The sequence below is a fragment of the Globicephala melas genome, chromosome 5, assembly GCF_963455315.2.
Source record: "Globicephala melas chromosome 5, mGloMel1.2, whole genome shotgun sequence".
NCBI lineage: Eukaryota > Metazoa > Chordata > Mammalia > Artiodactyla > Delphinidae > Globicephala > Globicephala melas.
Window position 1 is genome coordinate 118,290,867 of NC_083318.1, and position 26,949 is coordinate 118,317,815.

The 26,949-nt window shown below is 43.4% G+C and overlaps 1 protein-coding gene and 1 non-coding gene across 3 annotated transcripts in view; both read left to right on the forward strand.

Moving 5' to 3' along the window:
- Window positions 1–19,652, forward strand: part of RNF150 (ring finger protein 150) — a 288,285-nt gene extending 268,633 nt beyond the window's left edge. The window contains exons 7-8 of one of the 2 annotated variants that reach the window (XR_009564065.2): window positions 18,216–18,469; window positions 19,199–19,357. Coding sequence is in view for 1 of the 2 variants with exons in the window: in XM_060299737.2 (XP_060155720.1) it covers window positions 18,216–18,328; window positions 19,242–19,355 (227 nt within the window). In the remaining variant the exon portion in view is untranslated. Of the gene's footprint in view, window positions 1–18,215; window positions 18,470–19,198 lie in introns of both variants that reach the window. The other variant, XM_060299737.2, reaches the window with a different exon arrangement.
- LOC115846435 (small nucleolar RNA SNORA17) lies at window positions 19,188–19,318 on the forward strand. The gene has a single exon (XR_004036891.1). It is a non-coding gene; the product is annotated as a small nucleolar RNA SNORA17 (small nucleolar RNA).
- Window positions 19,653–26,949: the final 7,297 nt, after the last annotated feature.

Genomic DNA, 26,949 nt, shown 5'->3' on the forward strand with positions numbered 1-26,949 from the left:
GTTGGGGGTAGGAGTTTATTTATTTATTTATGGCTGTGTTGGGTCTTCGTTTCTGTGCGAGGCTTTCTCTAGTTGTGATGAGCGGGGGCCACTCTTCATCACGGTGCACAGGCCTCTCACTATCGCGGCCTCTCCCGTTGCGGAGCACAGGCTCCAGACGTGCAGGCTCAGTAGTTGTGGCTCACGGGCCCAGCCGCTCCGCGGCATGTGGGATCCTCCCAGACCAGGGCTCGAACCCATGTCCCCTGCATTAGCAGGCAGATTCTCAACCACTGGGCCACCAGGGAAGCCCCCGGATGATAATATTCTTAACTGAATTCAATAATACAGTAGAAGGAGCAGATTGACAGGTCAGATAACAAGCTCAAGTTTAGGCATGTTGTGTTAGGGCCAGCTGTGGGACGTTCAGATGCAGATGTCTGACAGGCACTTGGAAATTTTAAGCTGGAATTCAATTCAAAACGTGAGTCTGGGTGCAGAAAATATATGAGAATGAATAAGGTCGCCTGAAAAGAGTAGAGTAAGAAAAGGAAAGAATGAATGGTAAAATTGGGGGGACTACGGAAAAATTTTGGTGGAAGAATATAGAAAAATAAGAGTTAAAGGAATTGTGGAAATTCCCTGGCTGTCCAGTGGTTAGGCCTCTGCACTTCCACTGCAGGGACACAGGTTTGATCCCTGGTCTGCGAACTAAGAACCCTCAAGTGGTGCAATCCCCCTCCAAAAACATAAATAAAATCATTGATGGTTATATGGGGGAAAAAAAAAGAGTTAAAGGAACTGACAAATTGCAGTCAGAGACACAGATGGACACAAGAGGCTCATAAACCAAAGGAAAATACCAGCACTGTGAAAGGAGCAGAGGGGAATGCTTGTTAAATTTTATTGTTGGGGCTTTTCTGGTGGCGGAGTGGTTGAGAGTCCGCCTGCCGATGCAGGGGACATGGGTTCGTGTCCCGGTCCGGGAAGATCCCACATGCCGCGGAGCACCTAGGCCCGTGAGCCATGTCCGCTGAGCCTGCGCGTCCGGAGCCTGTGCTCCGCAATGGGAGAGGCCACGACAGTGAGAGGCCCGCGTACCGCACAAAAAATATATATATATATAGTTGAACTATTTTTACATAGTTTTATATAAAATATGTTTTTAAATTCTTACCTGTTCTCAACCAAGGAATTTATAGTTGTCACATTGCATTCCTTTCCAAAGAATTTCACAGGCTTTAGTTTTTCTTTACTAATCAGATTGGATTATTCTCTCAGGAACACCTCTAAGTGTTTGTGATGGAAGTAAACCAGAAAAAAATGTTATTTACTTTATAGACAGCATAGTTAGAAGATTTTTTTTTGAATTTTATTTTTTTATTTTTTAGGCAGCAGGTTCTTATTGGTTATCTATTTTATACATATTAGTGTATACATGTCAATCCCACTCTCTCAATTCATCCTACCCCACCCCACCTCCCCACCGCTTTCCCCCCAGGAGACATCATTTTCAACAATTAAGGGATACCTGATTTTGAACTACAGCTATGTTAGAGCTATACTGTTTGATGCACACAAGCAAGTCCAAGTATTTATTAAAACCACTAGCAGCGATGCGTCAGAAGAGGATCTGCTTGGGCGGAGGAGGGGAAACCAGGACTGCCTCTCAGTGGCAGGGGTGAGACAGCTGGGGCTCTGCAGGGCGCGAGGCACTCTCGGCCCAAAGCCTGCTTCTCTAAGGGGACTGCTAGGGGGCAGATGCAGGCTGCAGAAGAGGCCACTAGCTGGGTCTGGGGTCACTGGTGTCTGGAAAGAGCCTCGAGTCAGGCTGAGGCTCTGAGGCTCCTCCAAAAGCTGTCTCCAGCTCCCCAAAGAGAGGTGCCTTATGTTCTCACCAGTAGTCTTCCCATCTGTTCATCTCCCTGTAAAAATCAGCAGCCTGGATCTGAACGGCATCTCTTCCTTTTGACCTTCTCCCATTTAGAGAGCTCAGTTTATTTGTTTTCTAGTCTCATAAGAAAATATTTCTAAGAAGCCTGTTCACTAAAGCTTCTATTTGTTACTCAATCCAGCAGGGGGTGGGTGAGGCTCCCTGTTTGAAAGGAAACGTCATACCTCTCCTCTCTTTCTCCCATTGTGACGGTTCATTTTAGGTGTCCGTTTGGTTGGGCCGTGGTGCCCAGATATTTGGTCAAACGTTATTTGGATATTCCTGTGAGGCTGTTTTTTTGTTTGTTTGGTGAGATTAACATTTAAATCCATGGAGTCTGAACAAAGCAGATTATCTGTGTCAGTGGGCCTCATCCAATCCTTTGAAGGCCTTAATAGAACAAAGACTGATCTCCCCAGAGCAAGAAGGAATTCTGCTAGCAGACTGCCTTTGAACTTGGACTGCAACTCTTCCCTGAGATTCCAACCCGCCAGCCTCCTCTGCAGATTTTGGTCTTTCCAAGCCTGCAGAACTGTGGGAGCCAATTCCTCAAAATCAATCTCTCTCTCTCTCCCTCTCTCATATATAGATATAGATATATAAAAACATATCCTGTTAGTTCTGTTTCTCTGTAAAACGCTGACTAATCAGTCACCCATCTTGCCCTGTTCCAAACGTTCCCCTTCTAGTTATGAGGTTTAGAAAAACATCATTCATGTTCAGTTTAGGGCAAAAAAACCCCATTAAAATAGGAAAAAAAAAAATGTAGGATGCTTTGTAAGATAAAGGTGAAATTCTTAACAAAATCCAACAATTATGATAATCTATGTTTTTTAATTTAACATAGCATTAAATCTCATAAGAAAAATAGAAGAAAAAATAAAGAAAAAATTTAAAAAGAAACAGAGGGTAAAATGAGAAAAAGAAAACAAACCAAAAACACCACCAAAAAAACAAAACAAAAGGAAATCGCCATGGAGGGACCTAATTGAAAGCTTACACAAGGTCTGCTGAGCTAGCCTGGTGTCCTACCTCCGAATGGCTCCTCATAACCGAGGCACGGAGGTGTGACGGGAGAGGAAAGGCATCCTCCTAAGTCAACAAGTCATTTCCAAGAACCAGTTTTGGGCCCAGCACTGGCCTGGACCTGCCCATGGAGAACACAGTGCAAGGAACCTGTTCACTCAAGTCTTCTCAAGGACGAGGCTCACCACCTGAAGCGATGGGTCTAAGACAAGTTACGAGGGTGTGTGATGTGGGAGAGACGCCAAGTCCCACAGGAGTGTAGAGAAAGGAGGGGAGAAGCCCCTGGACCGGGGCCGCAGAGGCCGCTTTCTTAGAAGAGTCGGCACCGAGCTGTGCCTTGAACAATGGGTTGGGTTCGAATGTGAGGAGAAGAGCCACTTTCCTGTGCAGCAGAAATTCACACAACATTGTAAATCAACTCTACTCTACTTCAACAAATTAAAAAAATAATAATACTAGCCACCTCACAATGTTATTGTTAAGGGTACATAGCACAATGTATATAAAACACCAAGCCCGGCACTCGGCATAGGGAACTGATCAACAAGTGTTGATTGTTATTAGCTGTTATCTGCAGAGGAAAAGAACTGAAACCTCTAAGAGGAACTGAACAGAACCCGTGGCAATGCTCTTCTGATGAATTGTTTATGACCCTGTGACTAAGTAGAGGAGTTTGAGAAATAACCTCCTCAGTTATGCAAATGTTCCTTCACAAACATCCGAGTTATTCCAGGAAGCAGGGGGAAACTCCCAATCAGCAAGGACTAGACACCTGAGCAGGAAACCAAACAAAGGGAAAAAGCAAATATATCTTAAAATGCCAATAAACAGTATCTGCAATAATGCAAAATGAATTTATGAGCATCTCCATGAAGTGGGGGAGAAATCCTTAAAAATGTCTAGCAAGCAGGAGGTTCTACAGGCAATTAATTGTCCTGTGCCCTTTAATTTAGGCCACGTTTAATGTCAGCAGTGGACTGTTTAGTAAGTGTGCCCTCCATTGTTTGAGTTTAGAAAACGTGACATTTGTAAGTTCCTACAAGGTCAGTTCCTCTGTCCTATTTTTCCCCTAAGGCCTTTAAGTTACCCAACCATAGAATTTCTTTCTATATCATTTTTAGGCTAAGTTTCAGGAAATTAACTTTTAAGTTTGGGGGAGGAAATTCTGTTCTATTATTGGTTACTACCCAAGTGACTGTTTATTCCCAGTGCATTTAGCTGCCACCAGTTACACTTAAGTAATAGGGAACCCTGTTTCTAACTACAATCTTCCCTTTGCCAATATCTGTAAGGCCAACTGGCCCGAGGCAGGGGAACACAATCAGATTCACAGGTTGCATCAGACCGAAATTCTCCAGACCACCCAGTTCCAGAAACTGCCCTGGAGACATTCCAGACCACCCAGTTCCAGAAACTGCCCTGGAGACATTCCGGACCACCCAGTTCCAGGAACTGACCTGGGGACTTTGAACCCAGCCCAGCCTTCCCGCCTTTCCAGGGGCGGGACCAACGGTCCCCCAGGATACCCGAGAAGACCACCAAATAAGGAATACCCTGCGCCCTCCCAGATTCACCACACCCCTTTCCCTTCTTCCCCTATAAAATCTTGCCCAGCCCTCGCCGGGGTGCGACTTCTCTGGCCCCTTTCTCTCGGACCAGTGAGCCTCGCCCGGGAGCGCTCCCTAATAAAGCTCACTTGAAGCTTTCCTCTGTTTCGCGGTGCCGTTTGTTAAGATCCGACCTTACAATATCAATGTCTGGCCTTTGGCCTTTGCACTATGCTGATAGCTCTCAGCATCATCTTTGGTCTTAAATAGGCAGTAGCCCCCATCTTCACTTCCCAGCTATACCTGCAGGTAGGTGGATATTCTACTGCCACTCAGGCACACCATGACCCAGACTGAACCTCCCAGCCTCTTTGCTCACCAGCCCGCCTCCTATGCCACCAAGGTCTCCAGTCTCCAGGTGGGAAATCAGGACTGCCACATACGACTGTTGACTGGACAGGAGAACCTGCCCTATGGGGGCTGCAAGCCAGCCTGGTGCCCAGAGGGGTGGCTTTATCCAGCCCTCATAAAAGCACTGCCCAGGTTGCAGTGGGCCTGCAGGGCGATTGCAAGTATCTTTATCGATGGAGCCCCCCTTTTTTGTGTGTCGCATGCAATTGGCTGCCGAGTCCTGGAAATTATACTTTCTTGTTAATTCCCACATCAGTACTCTGAAAAGCCCTGTTCAGACCCTCAGTACTTCCCACCCTAGACACAAAATTCTTAATCAAAGTGTATCTAAAGCACCTCTGAAACGAATATAATATTGTGAGTCAACTATACTTCATTAAAAAAAAAAAAAAAAACCTAGAGAGTGTGAGTCAGTAGACCTGGGATGGGACCCTGGGCTCTACAGGTGATTTGGATGCACGGCTCTGGTTGAAAACTACCATGTTCAGCCCTCAGTCACCCCCCAACCCACAGCTGACAGTTCATCTTCACTGTGGAGATGAAGCTGCTCCCTTGACCTTAAGGATGACGTTTAGAATCCGAAGAATACTAAGCCAATACTCTTTTCTCTCAAAGATCACAGAAAGTAAGAATAATGAGGCAGTTGGAGAAAGTCTTGCTCTAATACTTTAATTAGGAGCTTGGTTGACCTTCTCGGTTGCCTAGGCATTTGCTTCTGAAGCTCCTCTCCATCCTTGCCATCACCAAGCTCCATCACCTGGACCTCTGCGATAACTTCTAACTGGTCTCCCTGCCTTCCATTTTGCTTCTACAAGCCATTCTCTGCACGGCAGCAAGTGAAATCATTTTGGATGTAAATCCTATCAAGACGCTAACCTTGTTTAATACCCCCCAGTGCTTTCCTAGTGCTTTGGGACAAAGTCCTACTCTTAACACATGTCCCTCTCAAAGCTGGCCCTTCCCTAATCCCCCAGCCTCTCCGTGGTCTTTCTCCCTCTTGTGCTGAAGCTGAAGAACTTGATGAAGTTGTATTAGTTTTGTGCTTCTTATGTGTGCACCTCCAACACACTGTCTCCCACCTAGGACACTCTCTCTAACCTCTCCACCACTCCATCCCTCTTCCATCTGACTTCACCACCACTCAGCTTTCAGCGTTCAACCATAAACACTTCCCCACAAGTCTCTCTTGACCTTTCTTTAGAATCCGCCCCTTTACTGTATGCTTAGATGGCATTCCTACTTTTCTTATCACTGTATCATATTAATGGCTCCTTCAGCGTCTGTCTCCCCCACTAGATGCAAACTTGTTGAGGGCAGGCATCGTGTGTAAGTTTACCAGCACTCTATCACCATGCCTGAGGGTGACACGTGGCTAGAGGGTTGAATACATATTTACTAAAATAAAATGTTGTGATCAGCAGAGAAGTAAAACATAGTGGTCAGCTCTACTATGTGAAACAATTAAAGGAAGAGTGTGACATGTATTGAGCCATTCCTCGGTGCGAGACCTTTTGCAAGGGCCTTAGAAAACAAAAAGAACAAGATAAGATGAGTTCTCTGATCTCCAGGAGCTGACAATTTAATGGAGGAAATCTATGAGTAAATGAGTAATTATAATCCAATTCTAAAGTCGCTTGAGTAGAGGTCAGAAAAAGTGCTTATGGTTTTAATATCAACTCTGGAAGAAGCAGTGGTCTAAATGTCCAAAACAACGATTCTCGAAGATTGTTCCAAATTGTTGCATAGCCTTTCATTTTTATCCATAAGGGCTGCCTGCGTTCCTTTACCAAGTTCCACTATTTTTCAGCTGTGTAACTTGAAGTTAGTTACTTAACTTCGCTGTGCTTCAGATTCATAATTCCTATTAATGCACTGTGGTATTTAGCACAGTGCTTGCCACATAGGAAGGGCTCAAAAATGTGTTTTCATCATTATTATTATCAAGACTTCCTAGTTACAGTAAGCCTCCAAGTATTCATAAAATCAGTGTTCGTAGTGAAAATTAGCATAGTCTACAGTGTACTAAGGACTGTAATTCAGTAGACTGCTTGCTACATAATACTTGTTAACGTATCAAATTTCCTCTTGCTCATGCACCCCCATGAGTGTGGGTTGGAATTCCTGATGCTTTCAGGAAGCACGTCTTATCATCAGTGTTATTCTGAGATGGCTGTATTTTCTATTATGACACTTTTTCGTTCATGTAGCTACCAAGTCCCATTAGTTTAGCTTCATTGCTATCCACATAGTTTATTGTTGGTTATCTAATTAACTGAGGTTTGTTAAACAGTTGCATCAACTTTATTTTTGGCTTATAACTTCCCTGTAAATATACTTTAAGGTAGGTAGACAGGGCGTTTCAAATTTAAATGATTCTACTTCTATTGTAAACACAAATGGACAGACAATCCTTCCACCTCTCCTTTCCCTCTCAGTTGCTCTAATAATATTTCACTGCTATTACCGGAATAACTAAATTCTTTTACTAGGAGAAAATTAAGTGGATGACGTAGGTGGGCCAAAGGGTCTCTTGCACTGCGACGAGCTGGGGCTACTCTGTTGCAGTGCGTGGGCTTCTCATTGCCGTGGCTTCTATTGTTGCAGAGCGTGGGTCTAGGTACGCAGGCTTCAGTAGTTGTGGCTCTTGGGCTCTAGAGCACAGGCTCAGTAGTTGTAGCACATGGGCTTTGTTAGTAACCCCCGATCGCTGCAACTAGAGAAAAGCCTGCATGCAGCAACAAAGACCCAACGCAGCCAAAAAAAAAGAACTGAGTCAAAAATCTTTAAGGTGAGAAAAAAATGGTTACACACACACACACACACACACACACACACTTAAAACATGTCCAGCACATAGAATGCACTATATAAGTATTACTATTACTATTATTATTTAGCACAAAATTTTTTGAACTTCTTAAAACAATTGAAGTATAGTTGATTTACAAAAGTTTTCTAGTTGATTTAAAAGTTCTGGACTTAAAAAAAAAAAAGCATCCTTTCTGTGGTAGGCTGAATAATGACCCCAAAGATAATCCAGGTCATAATCCCTGTATTCTGTGAATATTATCTTATAGAGGAAGGGGGTTTTGTAGATGTGATTAAATTTAATATCTTGTGATGGAGAGATTATCCTGGAACATTCAGGTGGGCTGTAAATGCAATCACAAGTATCGTTCTGAGAGGGAGGCAGAGGAAGATTTGACAGAGAACAGAAACTAGGAGATGTGATGATGACAAAAGCAAGATTTGAAGATGTTAAATTGCTGGCTTTGAAGAACAAGGAAGAGGCCATGGACCACGAAATGCCAGCAGCCACCAAAAACTGCAAAAGGCAAGGAAACATTCTCTCCCCCAGAGACTCTAGAGGGAGCACAGCCCTGGGGTACCTTCACTTTAGCCCAGAGAAACTGATACCGAACTTCTGGCCTCCAGAACTATGAGAACAACCACACTAAATGTGTGACATGTTCAGGCACCAAGTTCGTGACGATTTGTTACAGCAGCCATAGGAAACTAATGCATGGTGTGTTTTTTCTTTAAATTAAATCTTTTAAAAATATTTTATTATGTCTTACTGGTAATAACCACAAAACTTTTAAAAATTAATGGAAGCAAGATTGAGCTGTGAGAAGAAAATTCAGAACAGGCCTCAAATTGGAAAAAATTCTACTCTTTCCTCTTTCTCTATAAAGGTCCTAGAAATACTGGGGGGAAAAGTCTCGAATTACAGTAAATGCTCTTTGGAGGGCTCAAGGTGGAGGAAGCAATGCAACTTTTTACTCCAAGAGGCATATACTTGTGTTTCTTTTTTTTACTCTCATAGTTTCTTTCTTTCTTTTTTTAAAAATTTTATTTATTTATTTTTGGCTGCATTGTGTCTTTGTTGCGCGTGGGCTTTCTCTAGTTGCAGCGAGCGGGGGCTACTCTTCATTGTGGTGCAGGGGCTTCTCATTGCGGTGGCTTCTCTTTCTTGCAGAGCACGGGCTCTAGACATGCAGGCTTCAGTAGTTGTGGCACGGGGGCTCAGTAGTTGTGGCTCACTGGTTTAGTTGCTCTGCAGCATGTGGGATCTTCCCGGACCAGGGTTCGAACCTGTGTCCCCTGCATTGGCGGGCCGATTCTTAACAACTGTGCCCTGTACTTGTGTTTCTGAGGTAAGACTAGTTTACACACTATAGAAGAATTTCATAGACTATAAGGGCTACACTTTCTTATTTTATTACGTTTTAAATTTCAGCTTTATTGAGGTATAACTGACATATAAAATTGTTAGTCCAAGTGTACATTGTGGTGATTTGATATATATATATATTTATATATATATATATCATCTAGTTAACTAACATATCCATCACCTCACATATTTGTCTTTTTTCTTTTCTTTTCTTTTTCCCCTTTGGTGAGAGCATTTAAGTTCTGCCTCCTTAGCAAATTTCAATTATACAATACAGTTTTATCAACTATAGTCACCATGCTTTATATGACAGTCTGAGACCTTATTCACCTGATAGCTGAAGGTTTGTACCCTTTTACCAACTTCTCCCTATTTCCCCCCCTCCCAACCCCTGGCAACCACTTTTCTGTTTTCTCATAGAATACTTTTATTTCAATATAAATAAAAAGTGTATATGCCTAATATCTTTAAAGTACTACTGCATCTTATTATATAATTTGAACCTCACAACATAGAGTGAATAGTGTACCCATTCTACAGATGAGGAACTGATTTTTACCAAAAGGAAAAAAGTGATGTGACTTGCATCACGGAGCTAGCGGGAGGTGGCTGGAAGTCTGCTTCTGCTGAAACATTCAAGAACATGCCCAAAAGACGTGTGTGTGCCTCCTGTCCAGGGAGGAAGAGCACCTAATCTTACAGCAAAGAGGAAGGAAGTAGGAGTGCCTAAGCGGGGGCAGGGTGGCCAGAGACAGATTTTTCACTTCCACATTCTGCAGGTTGATGCAAGTGAGGCGAAGCCTACAGGGCAGGCATAAAATAAAATGGAGATGTTCTGCTGGCCGAAGAGCCACCCCACTCCTGGTCCCCCGCCTCCCGCATCTGCACCCCAGTGTAAAGTGGAACCAATGTGCACCTTTTCTGTGTCCTAAGAAAGGAACGGGAACTAACCTTGATTGGGTGCACACTGTGTGCTGGAACATGGCAAGAGTTTTTTTACTTTGTGCTCAAGGACCAGGTTTCATCACAGCAGCTGTTTGAAAATTCAGGTCTGGAACCTGAAATTCTGAGTTTGGTAACCATTAGCATAGAAGGAAAACTTAACACCGTGAAATCTCTTTTAAGAGAGGAAAGCAGGGTAATATAGTGTCAAATGGCTGGGGAGAAGTGAAAAATGATGATGCGGGGAAGGTTCGGAGTGTATCATAAAACCAGAGAGCCCTGAAGTCCAGCTGTTCTACGATGTGGTGTACAGTGGGGTAAGCGGATGTCTTCATAATCAGATAGTCTGAGTTCAGATAGTCAGATGTTCATTCATCTTATCAATATTTATTGGGTACCTACTACGTGCAAGTCTCTACATTCATGGTGTTTACATTCAGGTGGAAAAAGACAGATAACAAACAGATGAATGAGCAGATCTTGCTGTGAATTCATTCATTCTTCCAACAGATATTGCAGTTATTTATTCCAGTTATCTAGGAGGTCAGAAAGGTAAGGAAGCACAGACAGTGCAGAGATACTGGCCCACTGGGAGGGCTCTGGCTCTTACGAAGTGAGATAGAAGCCTATTGGTGAGTTTTGAGCAGACAAGTGATGTGATCTGACTAATATTTTAAGAGGATCACTTTGGCTGCTCTGTGGGGGAACAAAGAGACTTGGGCCAGAAGCAGGGAGATCAGTTAGGAGATTCTTGCAATAATCCAGGTGAGAAGCAAAGGTGAGTAGGACAGGAGGCAGGGGTAGAGGCTGTGAGAAGTGGTTGAAGCCAGGATATCTGCTGCAGGTAGAGAGTATGATTTGCTGACAGTTTGGGTAGGAAGTGTGAGAAAAGGAAAGACGTGAAAAGTGACTCTAAGGTTTTTCTTCAAGGGATCAGAAGAATAGGGTTGCCATTAACTGAAATGAGGAAGACTGCAGGAACAGCACATTGGGGTAAGGCAGGATCTGAGGGATCTGAGCTCCCTTTGGGGTAGAACCTCAGGGAGTTTGAGGAAGCTGACTGACAGCCAAGTGGAGATATTAAGTTGCCAGTCACAGGGTGGAGTTGGGGGCAGAAGTCCTGGCTGAAAAAATTATCTCTAAGGGCTTCCCTGGTGGCGCAGTGGTTGAGAGTCCGCCTGCCGATGCAGGGGACGCGGGTTCGTGCCCCGGTCCGGGAAGATCCCACATGCCGTGGAGCGGCTGGGCCCGTGAGCCATGGCCGCTGAGCCTGCACGTCCGGAGCCTGTGCTCCGCAACGGGAGAGGCCACAACAGTGAGAGAGGACTGCGTACCGCAAAAAAAAAAAAGAAAATTGGCAAGTGTTGGGGATGCCATTATAGATAGGAGAATTAAAGAAGACCTTATCGAAAAGCTGATATTTGAACTGAGACCTGGGTGAAGGGAGGGAGAAATCCACGTGTTATCTGAGGGAAGATGAGTCTAGGCCGAGGGACCAGCATGTGCTCAGGTCTTAGAAGAGAGTGTACTTGGCTTTAGGAGCAAGAGCCAGAAGTTCAGTGCGGTGACCAAGAGACCACCTGGGCTCTGAAAAAGAGAGCGAGAGAGGGCCCACCTGGTACGGGTATAAAATCAGAGAGGTGGGAAGGGATCACACCATGAGTTCAAGTCCTTGCTCTGTCACTTGGGTAAATTACTTACCTTCTCCCAGGTCCGTCTTCTTTATAAATAACGGTAGTAACAGAACCTACCCACACAGGATCTTGAGAGGATTAAATGAGATAATGTTTATAAAGTGTTTAACACAGTGCCTGTAACATAGTTAACACTTACCAAGTGTTTACTATACACTTCTTTAAATGTCCTACAATATTTCCTGGAGGTACTTAGGGTTTGTGGTTGAAGAATGTTGTCCCACGTGGAAGTTTGGATTTTGTCATTGGTGTTACACTCCGCAGTCTCTGTTTTGCTGGTCTGGTTGGTAGAGATGCCCATCTTGTAGCTTATCCCTTTTTTTTTTTAGAGTCACTTTTTTAAAAAAATTTATTTATTTGTTTTGGGGCTGCGTTGGGTCTTCACTGATGCGCGTGAGCTTTCTCTAGTTGCGGCTAGCAGGGACTACTCTTCCTTGCAGTGCACGGGCTTCTCATTGCAATGGCTTCTCTTGTTGTGGAGCACAGGCTCTAGGCGCACGGGCTTCAGTAGTTGTGGCGTGCGGGCTCAGTAGTTGTGGCGTGCGGGCTCAGTAGTTGTGGCTCACGGGCTTAGTTGCTCCGCGGCATGTGGGATCTTCGTGGACCAGGGCTCGAACCCGTGTCCCCTGCATTGGCAGGCGAATTCTTAACCACTGCACCACCAGGGAAGTCCCTGGTAGCTTATCCTTGACAACCACAGCAGTGAATGGGCATGTTGGTATAGACAGGGAAATCACTAAATTGAATTGCAGATGGGTGACAGGATACTCACCCAACCCCTCCAGCTTCTCAATGATAACTCTGGGCTTTCCCTTCTGCAAGGGGCCACACTAGGGCAGGCAAGACGTCCAGTAAAGTCATCCCACCCACATTCTGGTTCTCACTAAGTCACTTCTGGCCTCAACTGACAATATCAGCTGTCACACTGACACTCGAGTGGGGCAGTGACCTTGGAATATCCTACCCTGGGCCTTCCTTCAATTCTCCTGAACTGGCATGGAAAGGGGATGGTTAGAGCTCAGAAGGTTTACTCTAGCTAAGTAGAGATGTAAGCAGATAGGGTAGGGGGTCCCTGGAGAAAGAGAACCAGGCATGACTTTCTTGACAGAAGAGAAGGCATTTTTGGCCTAAGCCATTTTGTGATCTCGGCCTGGGCACAAGGCTTGCCCTTGAAAAGGTCTCAGTTATTAACGATCTTAAGGGAACAAAAGAATGCAGAAACAAAGGACTGTTATCAGGCAAGACAAGTAACAACAGTAAAGATAATATATCAGTTGTAAAGACTCCCAGTTCTGTTGCAATGGTAAAGATTAGCCTGAAGCGCTCAACCACCAGGACAGCTGGAACCTAAGGGATGATGACATCGGCATTTCCTTTTTTTTTTAAATTTATTTTAATTTATTATTTTTGGCTGTTTTGCGTCTTCCTTGCTGTGCGCGGGCTTTCTCTAGTTGCGGTGCGCAGGCTTCTCATTGCGGTGGCTTCTCTTGTTGCCGAGCACAGGCTCTAGAGCACGTAGGCTTCAGTAGATGTAGCACGTGGGCTCAGTAGTTGTGGCTCGTGGGCTCTAGAGCGCAGGCTCAGTAGTTGTGGTGCACGGGCTTAGTTGCTCCACGGCACGTAGGATCTTCCCAGAGCAGGGCTCGAACCCTCGTCCCCTGCATTAGCAGTCAGATTCTTAACCACTGCACCACCAGGGAAGCCCGACATTGACCTTTTCTGACCCACATAACTTCAGTCAACGAATGCCTGGACTCTGTCAACTGACAAGCCCTTTCATTAAGATGCATGTACCCCCTTAGCTTAAAACTTCCCGAATTTTGCTATTCGGAGAGACACTGATTTGGAAAATATCCCCGGGGTTCTTCTTACCTGCTGCAATTAGTAAAGCCTACCTTCTCCTGATCTTTGGCTTGGTTGTGTCACCAAAACATAAATGCAGTTTTTTAGATAACAGAGCTATGTCGGGAAAATGCATTTCATGTCATACATCAAATATAATTTAAGACCTCCAGTGTAATATTTTGGTTACACCCTGTTACAAAAAGGATAAGCAGGAAGGACAGAAAAGGTTGAGGAAAGGAGAAAAGAAACAGCAAAGAGAAAATGAATTTTTATTGTCCTACCCAACATTTGAGTCAATCATTCAGAAAGAAATCAGATAATATGCTAATGATTATAATCTAGCCAAGGTCTATCACACACCCTCTATTATGCTTCAGATTCATCCTCTTAACCAGATTTATCCTCTGCCAGGAGAATCTGACCATTGCTCTTCCAATATTCAGTGAAAAAGAAAGATGAAAACCTGGGAGGAATGATAACAAGTCAAGGGCACATGGAGGTCAGGAGAAGCTGAATGCCAACAACACCCTGACCGGCAAGGATAAACAAAGCTGGAATCTAGTTAGAGCAGTAAGGGTAGATTTTATTCAATAGTAACTATTGCAATAGGGAAAAGAGTCCAGTGTGAACTGACTTCAACTTGGCTGCAACAAAAGGCTGGAGACCTTTCCAGACTGACATGTGCTCAGGAAATGCACTGGGGGCTGGGAAGGGGGTTGGTCCACATGACTAGGCCATCTGGGGCTGTCTATTGGTGCTTACACAGAGGAGGAACAAACTTCTCCAGGAGGCCGTGATATCAGTTAGGAAAGATAGCCAGGAGCCCAGGAGCAGACTGTGACCTTATCTCCTTGAATGTTTGCATCTCAAAGAGACAGCCCTCAGGTCCTTGAAAAGTCAATTCTGGGTGGTAGGAGATTCGGGTCTCAAAGGGGCAGAGAAAGCATTTATAATTGCAAGCTTTCTAAAGTAACTGCTCAGTGGGAGGGCTCAGCAGCCTACCGCCCTATTCCCACTTTGGGCTGGAACAGACAGTAAATTCTCCTGGCAACACTGAGCTTTTTCAAGCAGCAATTTTAAGGGGGAGCTGGAGTTACCCTCGGGATGTGGTCTTGAGCTGCTGGAAACTAAGCCAGTGTCTGTTCAAGTCTCATAGTGGGTGTGGGCCAGGGGGCAGGGTGGGGTGTGGGTTGGGGGGGCAGTCTGCAGTTTTATAGACCAAGTTTGGGGTTTAGTCAAGAAGCTGTCTCAGAGGAGACTGACTAGAGTTTGATCAAGGAGAGTCTTTGTTGCGACCCAGCCACAGAGTTTCCAAAGCTTTGATTTCCTCTCTTTAAGCCTATGATTTTATTCAGTGGTCTTGTGAGGAAAACATAAATAGATATTAAGCGGAAGGAAGGGATTAATTTTTTTAAAAAAAAGAGAGAATAAGAGGAACTGGGAAAAACACCTCTGAATACATGTCTTGCCCTGTGGTGAATGTGAATTGGGTTCTAAGTCAGGAATCTGACTGCTCCCTGCAGCCCTTCCAGCTCTGAGACTCCCTGGCAGCTTTCAGTCTTTCAGAGTGTATTTCAGAAGATAGGGTGGCTCCAGTGCCCTCAAGTTGACCCAAACTGTGATCCACAGACCCAGTGGACATATCTGGATGTTCAGCAGTGTTTCTCCGAGATAGCTTTAGTTCCTTCTGTTACCACTTCCTTCATTCCACAGCTCAGAGACCTCAGTGAATTTCAAATTCCCTCCATAAACTTAAAGAAGACGGTGGCACTGCCCAAGCTGGGCACCAGAAGCCAGAGCATAGTGCCACAGTGGATTGGAATTGGCCTGAGGCCGAGATAATGAAACAGGAGGGAAGGGGGCAGGGCACAACCTTTAAAAGACATAGCCTAGGGGCTTCCCTGATGGCGCAGTGGTTAAGAATCCGCCTGCCAATGCAGGAGACACGGGTTCGAGCCCTGGTCTGGGAAGATCCCACATGCCACGGAGCAACGAAGCCCGTGTGCCACAACTACTGAGCCTGTGCTTTAGAGCCCATGAGCCACAACTACTGAGCCCACATGCCACAACTACTGAAGCCTGCGCGCCTAGAGCGCGTGCTCCGCAACAAAAAAAGAAGAAGCCACTGCAATGAGAAGGCTGCGCACCACACGAACAGTAGCCCCAGTAGCCCCTGCTCGCCGCAACTAGAGAAAGCCAGCGCGCAGCAAGGAAGACCCGACGCAGCCAATACATACATATGTACATAAATAAAAAATACAATTTATTTTAAAAAAAAAAAGACATAGCCTATGACAAAAATTGGTTAGAACCAACTAGGTCCAAGATGACGGAAGATTCGACTTCCAGTAGACCTTGAGCCTCATTATACACTCATTGTAATACATTAGCATATGTGAAACGACACACCTACCAGTGCCATGACAGTTCTGAGGCTGACCATAAAAGGCCAAAAAAAAGTGGGCAGTGGCCCAATTCCTGGAAATCCCCACGCCTTCCCCAATAGAGTTGGAATAATCTTCCCACTCGTTAGCTTATGGAATTACCCCGCCTGTAAAAACTAACTACCCTATGTTTCGGGGCCTCTCACCTTCTGAGATGGCCCACACTCTGTCTATGGAGTGTATTTCTCTCTAAATAAATCCACTTCTTACTTTGTCTCTCACTGAATTCTTTCTGCGACAAGACATAAAGAACCTGAGGTTCATTAAGTCCTGAGACCAGGTGTGTGATCACAATTAAAAGACAGTGGGTTCAATAGAGACACAAATGTAGAGAACAAACTTATGGACACCAAGGGGGGAAAGCGGCAGGGGTGGGGGTGGGGGTGGGATGAATTGGGAGATTGGGATTGACATGTATACACTAATATGTGTAAAATGGATAACTAATAAGAACTTGCTGTATAAAAAAAATAAAATAAAATTCAAAAATTCAACAACAGGGCTTCCCTGGTGGCGCAGTGGTTGAGAATCTGCCTGCCAATGCAGGGGACACGGGTTCGAGCCCTGGTCTGGGAAGATCCCACATGCCGTGGAGCAACTGGGCCCGTGAGCCACAACTACTGAGCCTGCGCGTCTGGAGCCTGTGCTCCGCAACAAGAGAGGCCGCGACAGTGAGAGGCCCGCGCCCCGCGATGAAGAGTGGCCCCCACTTGCTGCAACTAGAGAAAGCCCTCGCACAGAAACGAAGACCCAACACAGCCCAAAATAAATAAATAAATAAATAAATAATTTTTTTTAAAAAAAGTCCTAAAATATAAAGTTTAAAAAACAAAATTCAACAACAAAAAAAATACAGTGAGTTCTAGTCCCAATCTGGGTTGCATGGTTTCAGTAACACGTAAGAAAGAAGGAGCGAGAACCCGTTCCAAACAAACTCTGGGTAAAGAAAGCAAGAAAGAAGGAACAGGCATCTTGAAAAATGGGAAAATCCCCCTGGGACTGTTGAGTTAGAGGAAGAGGCATCTAACCAGCAGGAGAGCACAGAGGCTGGGAAAAGAGCCTTTCAAGGTACCTAGCACGCTCTTAAAGTAATCACAATAAAACTCAGATAAAAACTCCAAGAGCTATTAGAAGGAAAAGCGGAGTATCATCCAGCAAATCTTCTAAGTAACGCAATTTAGGTTTTTTTTAGAGATTTTTTTTTTTTTTTTCTGACTCTGGTTACAGATTCTGGTTTTCAATTCACTCAAATATATTCAATGTCAACACAAACCAGTCTAGTCCCTCCTGGATCAGACCGTTTCCCAAAGTGAGTTCAATGGGATTTCTAGTTGAGTTGAATACCTGTGGTTACTGCAGAATTATAAAAGGTTTGTGTGTGGGACTTCCCTCGTGGTCCAGTGGGTAAGACTCTGTGCTCCCAATGCAGGGGGCCCGGGTTCGATCCCTGGTCAGGGAACTAGATCCCGCATGCATGCCGCAACTAAGTGTCCACAGGCCGCAACTAAGAGCCAGCGTGCCCCAACTAAAGATCCCACATGCCACAACAAAGATCCAACGTGCCGCAACTAAGACCCTTCACAGCCAAAATAAATAAATATTAAAAAAAGAGAAAAAAGTTCATGTGTGTTGCAAATCTCTGGATAGAAGATGGGCATTGTCTTTTCCAAACTCCATCTGAAGTATACTAAGAACTAAGTGCTAAGTGCATAGAATTACTATTCCAAGCATCACAGCTGAAGAAAGCTGTCATCCATATGCGCCCATGATCCCATGTACTCATCCTGTAATTTATTTCCTCCTTTCATTTAAGGCAATGTCCTAATTCACTGCAGTGTGGAGAAATAGCCTCCTTAGAGAAAGATTGTAAAACATATGTGGAATCCAAAAAAATACAAACAAATGTATATGCAGAACAGAAATAGAATCACAGATATAGAAAATAAATAGTGGTTAGCAGTAAGGAGAGGGAAGAGGGGAGGGACAACATAGGGACATGGGATTAAGAGACACAAACTACTATATATAAAATAGGTAAGCAACAAGGATACATTGCACAGCACAGGGAAATATAGCCATTATTTTGCAATAACTTTTAATGGAATATAATCTGTAAATCAGACAGAGAAAGACAAATATCCTCTCATGTTTGACTTGTTTATTTCCTCCCACCCCCCCTCCTCCTTCCTAAATTTTCCTTCTTGTGCTCTCTCCTAGGGAGAGGGCTCTATCCTCTACCTTGGTTCCTTCAGTGTGGCACCTCCACTCAGTATTCCCAAAGCCTGGTAGCCAAGGAACAAGCAAAGAATCTTCAGGAGGATAGAAGGGAGGTGAGAGGAATGTTGTAAATGCGCTTAGATTTCTTTTTGCACTTTGACACACATAATCTCATTGTCTTTTCTGAGAGTGGATGGCCGAAGGTACCAGAGCTATTAATGGAGCTTCTGCGAATGCCTGAGGCAGCAACAGAGGTAAGCTTTTTCCAGGTCCTACCAACCTGCCGGTTGAGGCCCCTGCAGTGCACAGACAAGGGTTGGGAAGGGACCGCGGTCCCCCTCCCCGTTCTCCCTACTACCTCATCCCCAGCTGCACACAGATCACAGCCTCATCCCAGGGAGGGAAAGGCCACTCCCCACCTATCATCTCTCTTGAGTCTCCAACCAGCCTGGTGGGAGGAGAAGGGGCAGCAGGGATGTCTCCTCTGCAGCTGCTGTTCACACAGAACAGGAGGGTCCCTCTCCCGTCTCACCCTGGGTCTCCAGCTAAGGTGATGCTCCGCAAACCCAGGATATCCTGTCTGTTGCAGGAGGAGTAGGGGAGACAGGGTGGGAAGCAGGAAGACTGAGATGAGATGGGGAAGAGCCAGTTCTAGACCCTCCTTTATGCTCCATCCCTTCCAGAGCACCCATATACTAGAAACGAACTAGTCATTGCCAACAGTGTCCAGAAGCCATTTAGTTTAATCCTTTATTTATATGTTTTCTGACCTTTAGGGAATAATCTCACCCTATTTTAAATAATTTTATTTTACTATTTTGATATTTATAGGATCCTTTTAAGTAATCTTGAACATTAGAAAATACAGTGAAGGTAAACTTAAGTATTATAATTTAACTCCCTGGGGAATAGTCATTCTTTAACTTCTCAATACACTACTTGATTATCCTTATCAGGTCATTTAAAATTTGTTCTGCCGCTAGAGACGTTGCAGATGTGGCTGCCGTGTCACATTTGTGTCATTAGGTGGCAGAGAGAAGAGAGATTTGTCTACGCTCGGCGTTCTGGCCTGTGGACGTCTGGATGATTGATAGTCCGACACTTGACAGAAAAGGACTTCCCTGGTGGTGCAGTGGTTAAGAATTCGCCTGCCAATACAGGAGACACGGGTTCGAGCCCTGGTCCGGGAAGATGCCATATGCCACAGAGCAACTAAGCCCGTGCGCCACAACTACTGAAGCCTGCGCGCCCTAGATCCCGTGCTCCACAACAAGAGAAGCCACCACATTGAAAAGGCTGCACCACAACGAAGAGTAACCCCTGCTCGCCACAACTTGAGAAAGCCCGTGCGCAGCAACAAAGACCCAATGCAGCCAAAAATAAAATAAATAAATTTATAAAATAAATAAATAAATAAAATTTGTTTATCTATTTTCACTTTGGAAACAGAAAGTGCTGTCTTTAGAAAGGAGCAGATACCGGTCTATGTGCCAAACCTGGGTACGTGCCTTCTCTTTAATAGCTGGCCTTACACAGGCCCTTTTCATACTTCAGAACAGATTGCCATGGTGATCTCGATAAAGACCTAACCCTAGTCAGATAGGAAATACTGAACTCTGCATTTTGAACCATTCAGGTGGCTTAGGAGATGCTCAATCAACTATCTCCAAAAAAATCCATGGAAACCACTCAAATGATGTTGCCATTTTGTTTCCAGGATTATTGTCTCCATCTGAAGATTCTTCTATGTTCTTGGGCCAAACCTAAGTCATAATAGGCTGAGGGCCAGACCCAGAGAAGAGGTGGGCTGAGGAAAAGAAAAAAGTAGCAACGTCAAACAGAAATGGGGAAGTGCATTCCTGATCGTGGGTCTCTAGCGGCTCACTGGCTTTAGGGGTTGCCAAGCCAGGGACCTCACTCTTCAGATTTGTCAAAGTGGCAGGGGACCTGGGCTGGTCCTGGAAGAAGTCTCTTCATCCACAGCCATCATAGCTGACAGCTCCTTCAAAATTAAAGAGTCTTAGGAAGAGTAGCAATTCATAAGGAGAAGCATGAATGAATTTATGTTCTACCAAAAAAAAAAAAAAAAAAGAAAGACAACTGCCCTTATATTAACTGTCTTTTCTTATGAGTCTTCATTAGTTTGATAATTAAAGGTAACTTTTTAAAATTTAAGAACTAGTATTGAAAATGAGCTTAAACACAAACCCTATTCATCACTTTATTGTGATCAATAAGTACTTCATGAATTTGTCATTACAAGAGTGAGAGTTTCCATCTTTTTAAACTAATCTTTTTGCCATGTTCACAAATCTTGAGTTAAAGGATCCTCTAAGTATTATAAGATAGAGATGTCTTCATTTATTTTATGGTCCCTACCATTGGGCTTCAGAGTTTTGATCATAAATAAAGAGTACCCTAAACAAAATTCTGAGTTAATGAGGTTTCTTTCCACTGGGTGTGTTACACGTTGCAGACACTCCTGTTGTCACGATGCTGGTGGCCTTGGACTTGGGGACGACCAACCACACACTCAATGACACTCCTTACTGCAGCCCTGGTTTGCTCTTCAGAGACATCACAAAGGCATGGTACCCTCCCCTTCGCACTCATCCCCACGCCAACCCAAAAGAGGAACCAAAAGAGTTCTTGGTAGAAAAGAGACCAGAGAGAGGATGCACAGTCCTGAATACCCTCATACACATACCTGTGTGTGCTGTACAGTGACTGGCCTCAAATCACAGTCCTAAAGACAAGATGTCTGTACCATCTCTTGGATACTCAAAACCGAGCAGTAAATATATTTTGCAAACAGGGATACCTGCCATTTCACCAAACTACAATAATAGCTGACATTCACTAAGCTTTTCCTGTGTGCCCAGCACTGCTCAAAGTATGCTCTATGTGTCTCCAGAGAGGTTAAATAATTTGCCTAAACTGACACAACTAATAAGTGGTCTAGCTGTGATGTGAACATGAGCAGTGTTGCTCTAGAACCAGATGATTTTAATCTTTACACCAGTCTCCCTCCCTTAACTTCTCTTTACCTTGAATGTCTTCAAAATAACGACAGTACAACCTTATGATAAGGATGCTGTGAGGATCCAAATAAATAAATAAGAAAAACACTTGATACAGTGTCTAGTACAGGGGAAAAGCTCAATGAGTGTGAGTTGGTAGGAATAGTGGATAACTTGCCCAAAGTCACAGGAGTGAATGGCTGAACTAGGACTCCAATCAGGGACCCTGCTCCCAGGGTCCACCCTTAACACTACTGGTCGTGCCACTCTGAGTCAGTGATGTCATAGGTAAAGTGCCCAGAACCAGGGCTGGCACAGAAAAAACACTCAGGAAATGCGAGTCACACTCCTGTCTCACGTCTCCCTCCTTCTTGCTGAGGGGTGAACCAAGGCACAGAAACACTCTTGTTTAAGGTAATGACCAACGTTGAAAAGAGAAGCTGATTCAAATTCCACCTCATACTTCCTTTCTCACGCTTACAAACGAGACCAAAAGTACAGTCTGTAAAACAGAAGGCACAATTTTTAAAAAAACATATTGTGTATTTGGCTTCCTCTTTTACTTCCCTATTATCATCTTGCCCCATTGCATTAAAACTACCAGAAGGAACGGATCCCTCGTCAGTCATGATGTATCATCTGCCTCGTGTCAAAGAGGATGCTGAGATTAATCACATGCTCACAGTCCGCTTATGTGAGGCACACGGCACATTTCATTGTGCAATGAACAACAGTCATTCATGCTGTAAGCATGAACATTCAAGTTTCGGTTTTGAAGGAAGTTAGCAACCACCCAATATGTCTTTAGCAATATAATAGCGCACTTCTAGATTTTTCTCCTTAAGAAATCTTGTACTCTAGATATTATAGAAGACAATCTTCCAACTTTGTCCTCTAGATTTTTTCCCTGGGATGGAGTCACCTTTAAAATCACGAGGTGATCACTCTGGGCTTCTTGGCTTATCTAGACTGCAAATCAAACCTTAAATATAGTAGTTGTGACTACTAAATAGCAAAAGAAGTCAGTCTGGCTAAATGCTTTAAGCAATAAGTCAACTCAATCAAAAACATCAATTAAGCCAGATATTTATTTGAATCTATTTGTTGTTAGATTAACAAGAATGAGTTTATCAGGCTTCCCTGGTGGTGCAGTGGTTAAGAATCTGCCTGCCGGGCTTCCCTGGTGGCGCAGTGGTTGAGAGTCCGCCTGCCGATGCAGGGGACATGGGTTCATGCCCTGGTCCGGGAAGATCCCACATGCCACGGAGCGGCTGGGCCCGTGAGCCATGGCCGCTGAGACTGCGCGTCCGGAGCCTGTGCTCCGCGACGGGAGAAGCCACAACAGTGAGAGAGGCCTGCTTACCGCAAAAAAAAAAAAAAAAAAAAAAAAGAATCTTTCTGCCAATGCAGGGGACATGGGTTCGAGCCCTGGTCCAGGAAGATCCCATATGCCGCGGAGCAACTAAGCCCATGCGCCACAACTACTGAGCCTGCGCTCTAGGGCCCGCAAGCCACAACTACTGAGCCCACGTGCCACAGCTACTGAAGCCCAGGGACCTAGAGCCCGTTCTCTGCAACAAGAGAAGCCACCGCAATGAGAAGCCTGCGCACCGCAACAAAGAGTAGTCCCCGCTCACCGCAACTAGAGAAAAGCCCGCATGTAGCAACAAAGACCCAACACAGCCAAAAATTAAAAAAAATAAAATAAATGAAAAAAAAGAATGAGTTTATCAGTCAAAATAGCTGATCCACATGTAAACTCAAAAATTGTTTGAAAAAGATAATTTCATTCACTGCAAATATCCCTTCATAAGTTGTTGACATATTTTCAGGATAAATATGGGTTTTGCTACAATGTACATTTTAAGCATCATTAAAAGGCATGAAGTTGACTCTGCTCAGTTTTAGGAATAAAATTTTATTTTATAAAGTATTAATTTTCGAAAGAAAACCAGATTTACCTTTTGAGTTATTCATGGAACCTGATTATCCAGACTACATTTCATTTGATCAGTCTAACCTTTAGATTCTGTTGAAAGCAATGATAATTGACAGATAATTTTTTAGCCAGGAGACCATATTAGACTGAACTCAGTACTGTTCAAGGTCACAGGATGTTCTAAAGGGAAAATAGCAATGACTGATTTAATTATTAAGAGTAGAATTAAAATAAGTCAGAGAAAGACAAATACTGTGTGATATCACTTATATATGGAATCTAAAAATATACAACAAACTAGTGAATAAAACAAAAAAGAAGCAGAAAAAAAAATAGAACTAACCAAAGTTGGTACTTCCTCTTCTTACTCTTTAACAAAGTATACAGGTATGTCAGTTCTTAAACACTAAAAATGTTACACATACGGTCATACACAAAATTACATTTGTCAAGAGAAAGAAATCTAACTTCCACAAACTTACAAAAGATTTTCCAAATTTGCACAACTCAAGTTCAACATCAACTTGCTATGCACTCACAGATTGCCTAGCTGAAACCATTCAAAACAAAGTATTTTCATTATGCTCCTGTGGTATGGTAGGTCAGGCGGCATTTTTTGTAGGGTGCAGAGCAATGCTCTTCTTATCTGTGCTTTATTTAAATATAATATTCTCATAGATGCTTTGATTAAAGTATGGCATGCCACTGAAGACCACTGGTCAGCCCTTGGCATGAAGAACCATTTAGAGACTTGGTCCAGGTTCCTTTCCCCTCATCTCACCAACCTTAGTCCTGGCTGCCAACTGGCCTATTTTTTTTTTTTTTTCTCCAGCTGCACCATGGAGCTTTTCCAGGGTCCAGAGCCTGCTAGAAAAGTCGGGTTCGGTTACATTTTTAACTCTCTGCAGTCAAGAACGTGTCCCTTGAAAGAAGGTGTGCCCTAGATTATAGAGCTAACCCTAAATCACACTCTGGGGGAAAATTCTCCTCTTTAGGAGCCAATCTTTGCATTACTAAGTCTTGTAAGGAGTCTGATCTTTTTGGACAGAACAGAGGAAATGCTTTTCGTGCTGAAAATGGGATCTTTGCTTTATTTGTTATTTTCCTTACAAAACCTTTGCTACCTGTCTCCCCCTTCCCTAGGAATAGCCTAAGATATTAAATATGTACTTGTCACAGTGCACAGTAATTACAGAAAGATGTTCCAAATCTCCTTTGCAAATGTCTAAATTCTCAAAAATTTTGACAGAACATATTTCCCTTACAATATGCAGTATAGTGAAAACTGTAATTTACTAACCTCAGGGACATATTAAGAGCTATTGCAACCAATAAAGACTTACTGTATAGCACAGGGAACTATACTCAATATCTTGTAATAACCTATAATGGAAAAGAATCTGAAAAGGAATATATATATACATCTGAATCACTTTGCTGTACCCCTGAAACTAACACAACATTGTAAACCAACTATACTTCAATAAAAATTTAAATTAAAAAAATAAATAAATAAAATTAAGACAACATAAAAAAAGAGCTATTGCAATCTCAATTTTGAGAAAAGAATAATAAAGAAGATTAAAGCCAATATAGGCTGAGATGTTGGGTTGTTGGTTATTCACTAGCTAAGAGTTAATTTTCTCTGATACTTGGGCATGGGCAGAAAGATGAATCACTGCTTTTCACGTGCTTTCCGTCAAAACAGTAAACTTTATTTTTTTTTAAAGTTTTTAAAATTATTTATTTATTTATTTTTGGCTGTGCTGGGTCTTCATTGCTGTGCATGGGCTTTCTCTAGTTGCGGCGAGCGGGGGCTACTCTTCGTTGCAGTGAACGGGTTTCTCATGACGGTGGCTTATCTTGTTGCAGAGCACAGGCTCTAGGCACATGGGCTCAGTAGTTGTGGCTTGCAGGCTCTAGAGCGCAGGCTCAGTAGTTGTGGCACGAGGGCTTAGTTGCTCCGTGGCATGTGAGATCTTCCTGGATCAGGGCTCAAACCCGTGTCCCCTGCATTGGCAGGCAGATTCTTAATCACTGCGCTGCCAGGGAAGTCCCCACATATACTGTTCTGAATCTTGCTTTTTTTTTTTTACTTATTAACTTAAAACTCATTTCACAGTAGATGTGTATGTAGAGGGACCTCATATTTTTAAAACTTTGATTTCCATGATTTATAAGGATATAGTACAAATTATATAAACTGTCTTCCCGCTGAAAGGTCATTTAGGTTTTTTCAGTCTTTGTGCGTCAATAGAAATGATACCACAATAAAATGTACATTCATCTTTGTCACATATACAAGTATATGTGTGAGGTAAATTCTTGTAAATAAGATTCTGATTCAAAAGACATTTGCAATTTTAGATACTTTATTTTTATTTTATAAATATAGTAGCAAAAGGATTTAAGTGGGAGTTTATCCCAGAAAATCTTTTGCAGTTAGTGAAATTAGGGTAAAACTAAGAACATTCAGAATACAACACACACAGTTGAGGTGATCTTGGTAGAGTGGTGGGACAGCAGTGATTGGAAAATGAAAGTAATTAACATGCACATGCTCTGTTGAGGGAGACTGAGGGGAAGCCTAGAAAAACATTTCTCAGTGGACTTCCTATGAAGTCAATGTGTCTTGGGTTTAACTTTGAAACAAATTTTAAAAGTTAAAAATTGAAAATAAAAAGAAATTGCCAAGTGTAGCCATTCTTCCAACTTTTAGAGGGAGCAGGGGGCATTTAGTTGGCTACATCTCACCATTATGTCATTATCAAAGGTCCTTCCTAAACAACCTCCATGTGTCTAGATGCCATATGACTAACCGATTCCGGAACTTGAGATAGCGAATAATCCTAGAAGGCTGGGTCACCAGAAGTCAACTGATCTGCTGAGCAAGTTGGTCTTCTCTCTGTTATTACACATGGCCGTGGGACTCTTTTCCTCTTCCACCTTGCCTCTGGGGAAATTGTGTTGACTCAACTTTTCAGATTCTCCTTAGTTTCCACCTAGTAATAGAAGAGAAAGAGAATCAAAATAGTTGTATCTAAGACAGACCTCCAACTTTAATATCACAGAGCCCATGGCCTTTTCCTTCTTAGCACTTATACGGTTGAATTTCATGTTTATCTTTTGAATAGTATTTGATTCCTACCTGTTGTAAGCTTCTTGTGGTGCCAGCGGTGTTTGGTTTTCTTCAATATGCAATTCCAGCATCTTCCACAGCACCAGGCATCTAATAAGTGTTCACCAACAATTAGCGGATTAATGTGTAGGTTATAAGTAGAGTCTAACACACGAATACAGGATCGCAGAGGTAATTTGGGGCCCAGTGTACAACTGAGAGATGAGTTTAGATCATTTCATAAATCAGAGTCTGATAAAAAGGGATAAATTAATCCAGGGCTGAAGGCACGATACCTAGATCCCGTAGGTACCTTTAAATAAATCCATAAGGGAGAGAGCCTCCAGCTGCAGTGCCTTCTTAGATCTATACCAGTGGTTCCTGGAAGTGTGGTCCCTAGAGCAACAGCATCAATGTCACCTGGGGACTGGTTGGAAATGCAAATTCTCAGGCCTCAATCAGAAATTCTGGGACCAGTGTCTTTTAACAAGCCCTCCAGGTGGTTTGGACACACTAAAATTTGAGAACCACTGAGATACACAAATTTTATCACTTTAAAATGATAGAGGGAAAAAGACCAGTAAAAAGTCTCAGTTTCTTGATGGAAATATGAATGAAAAATGAAGGGAAGAACTGGAGACCAGAGCCTGCACAAGG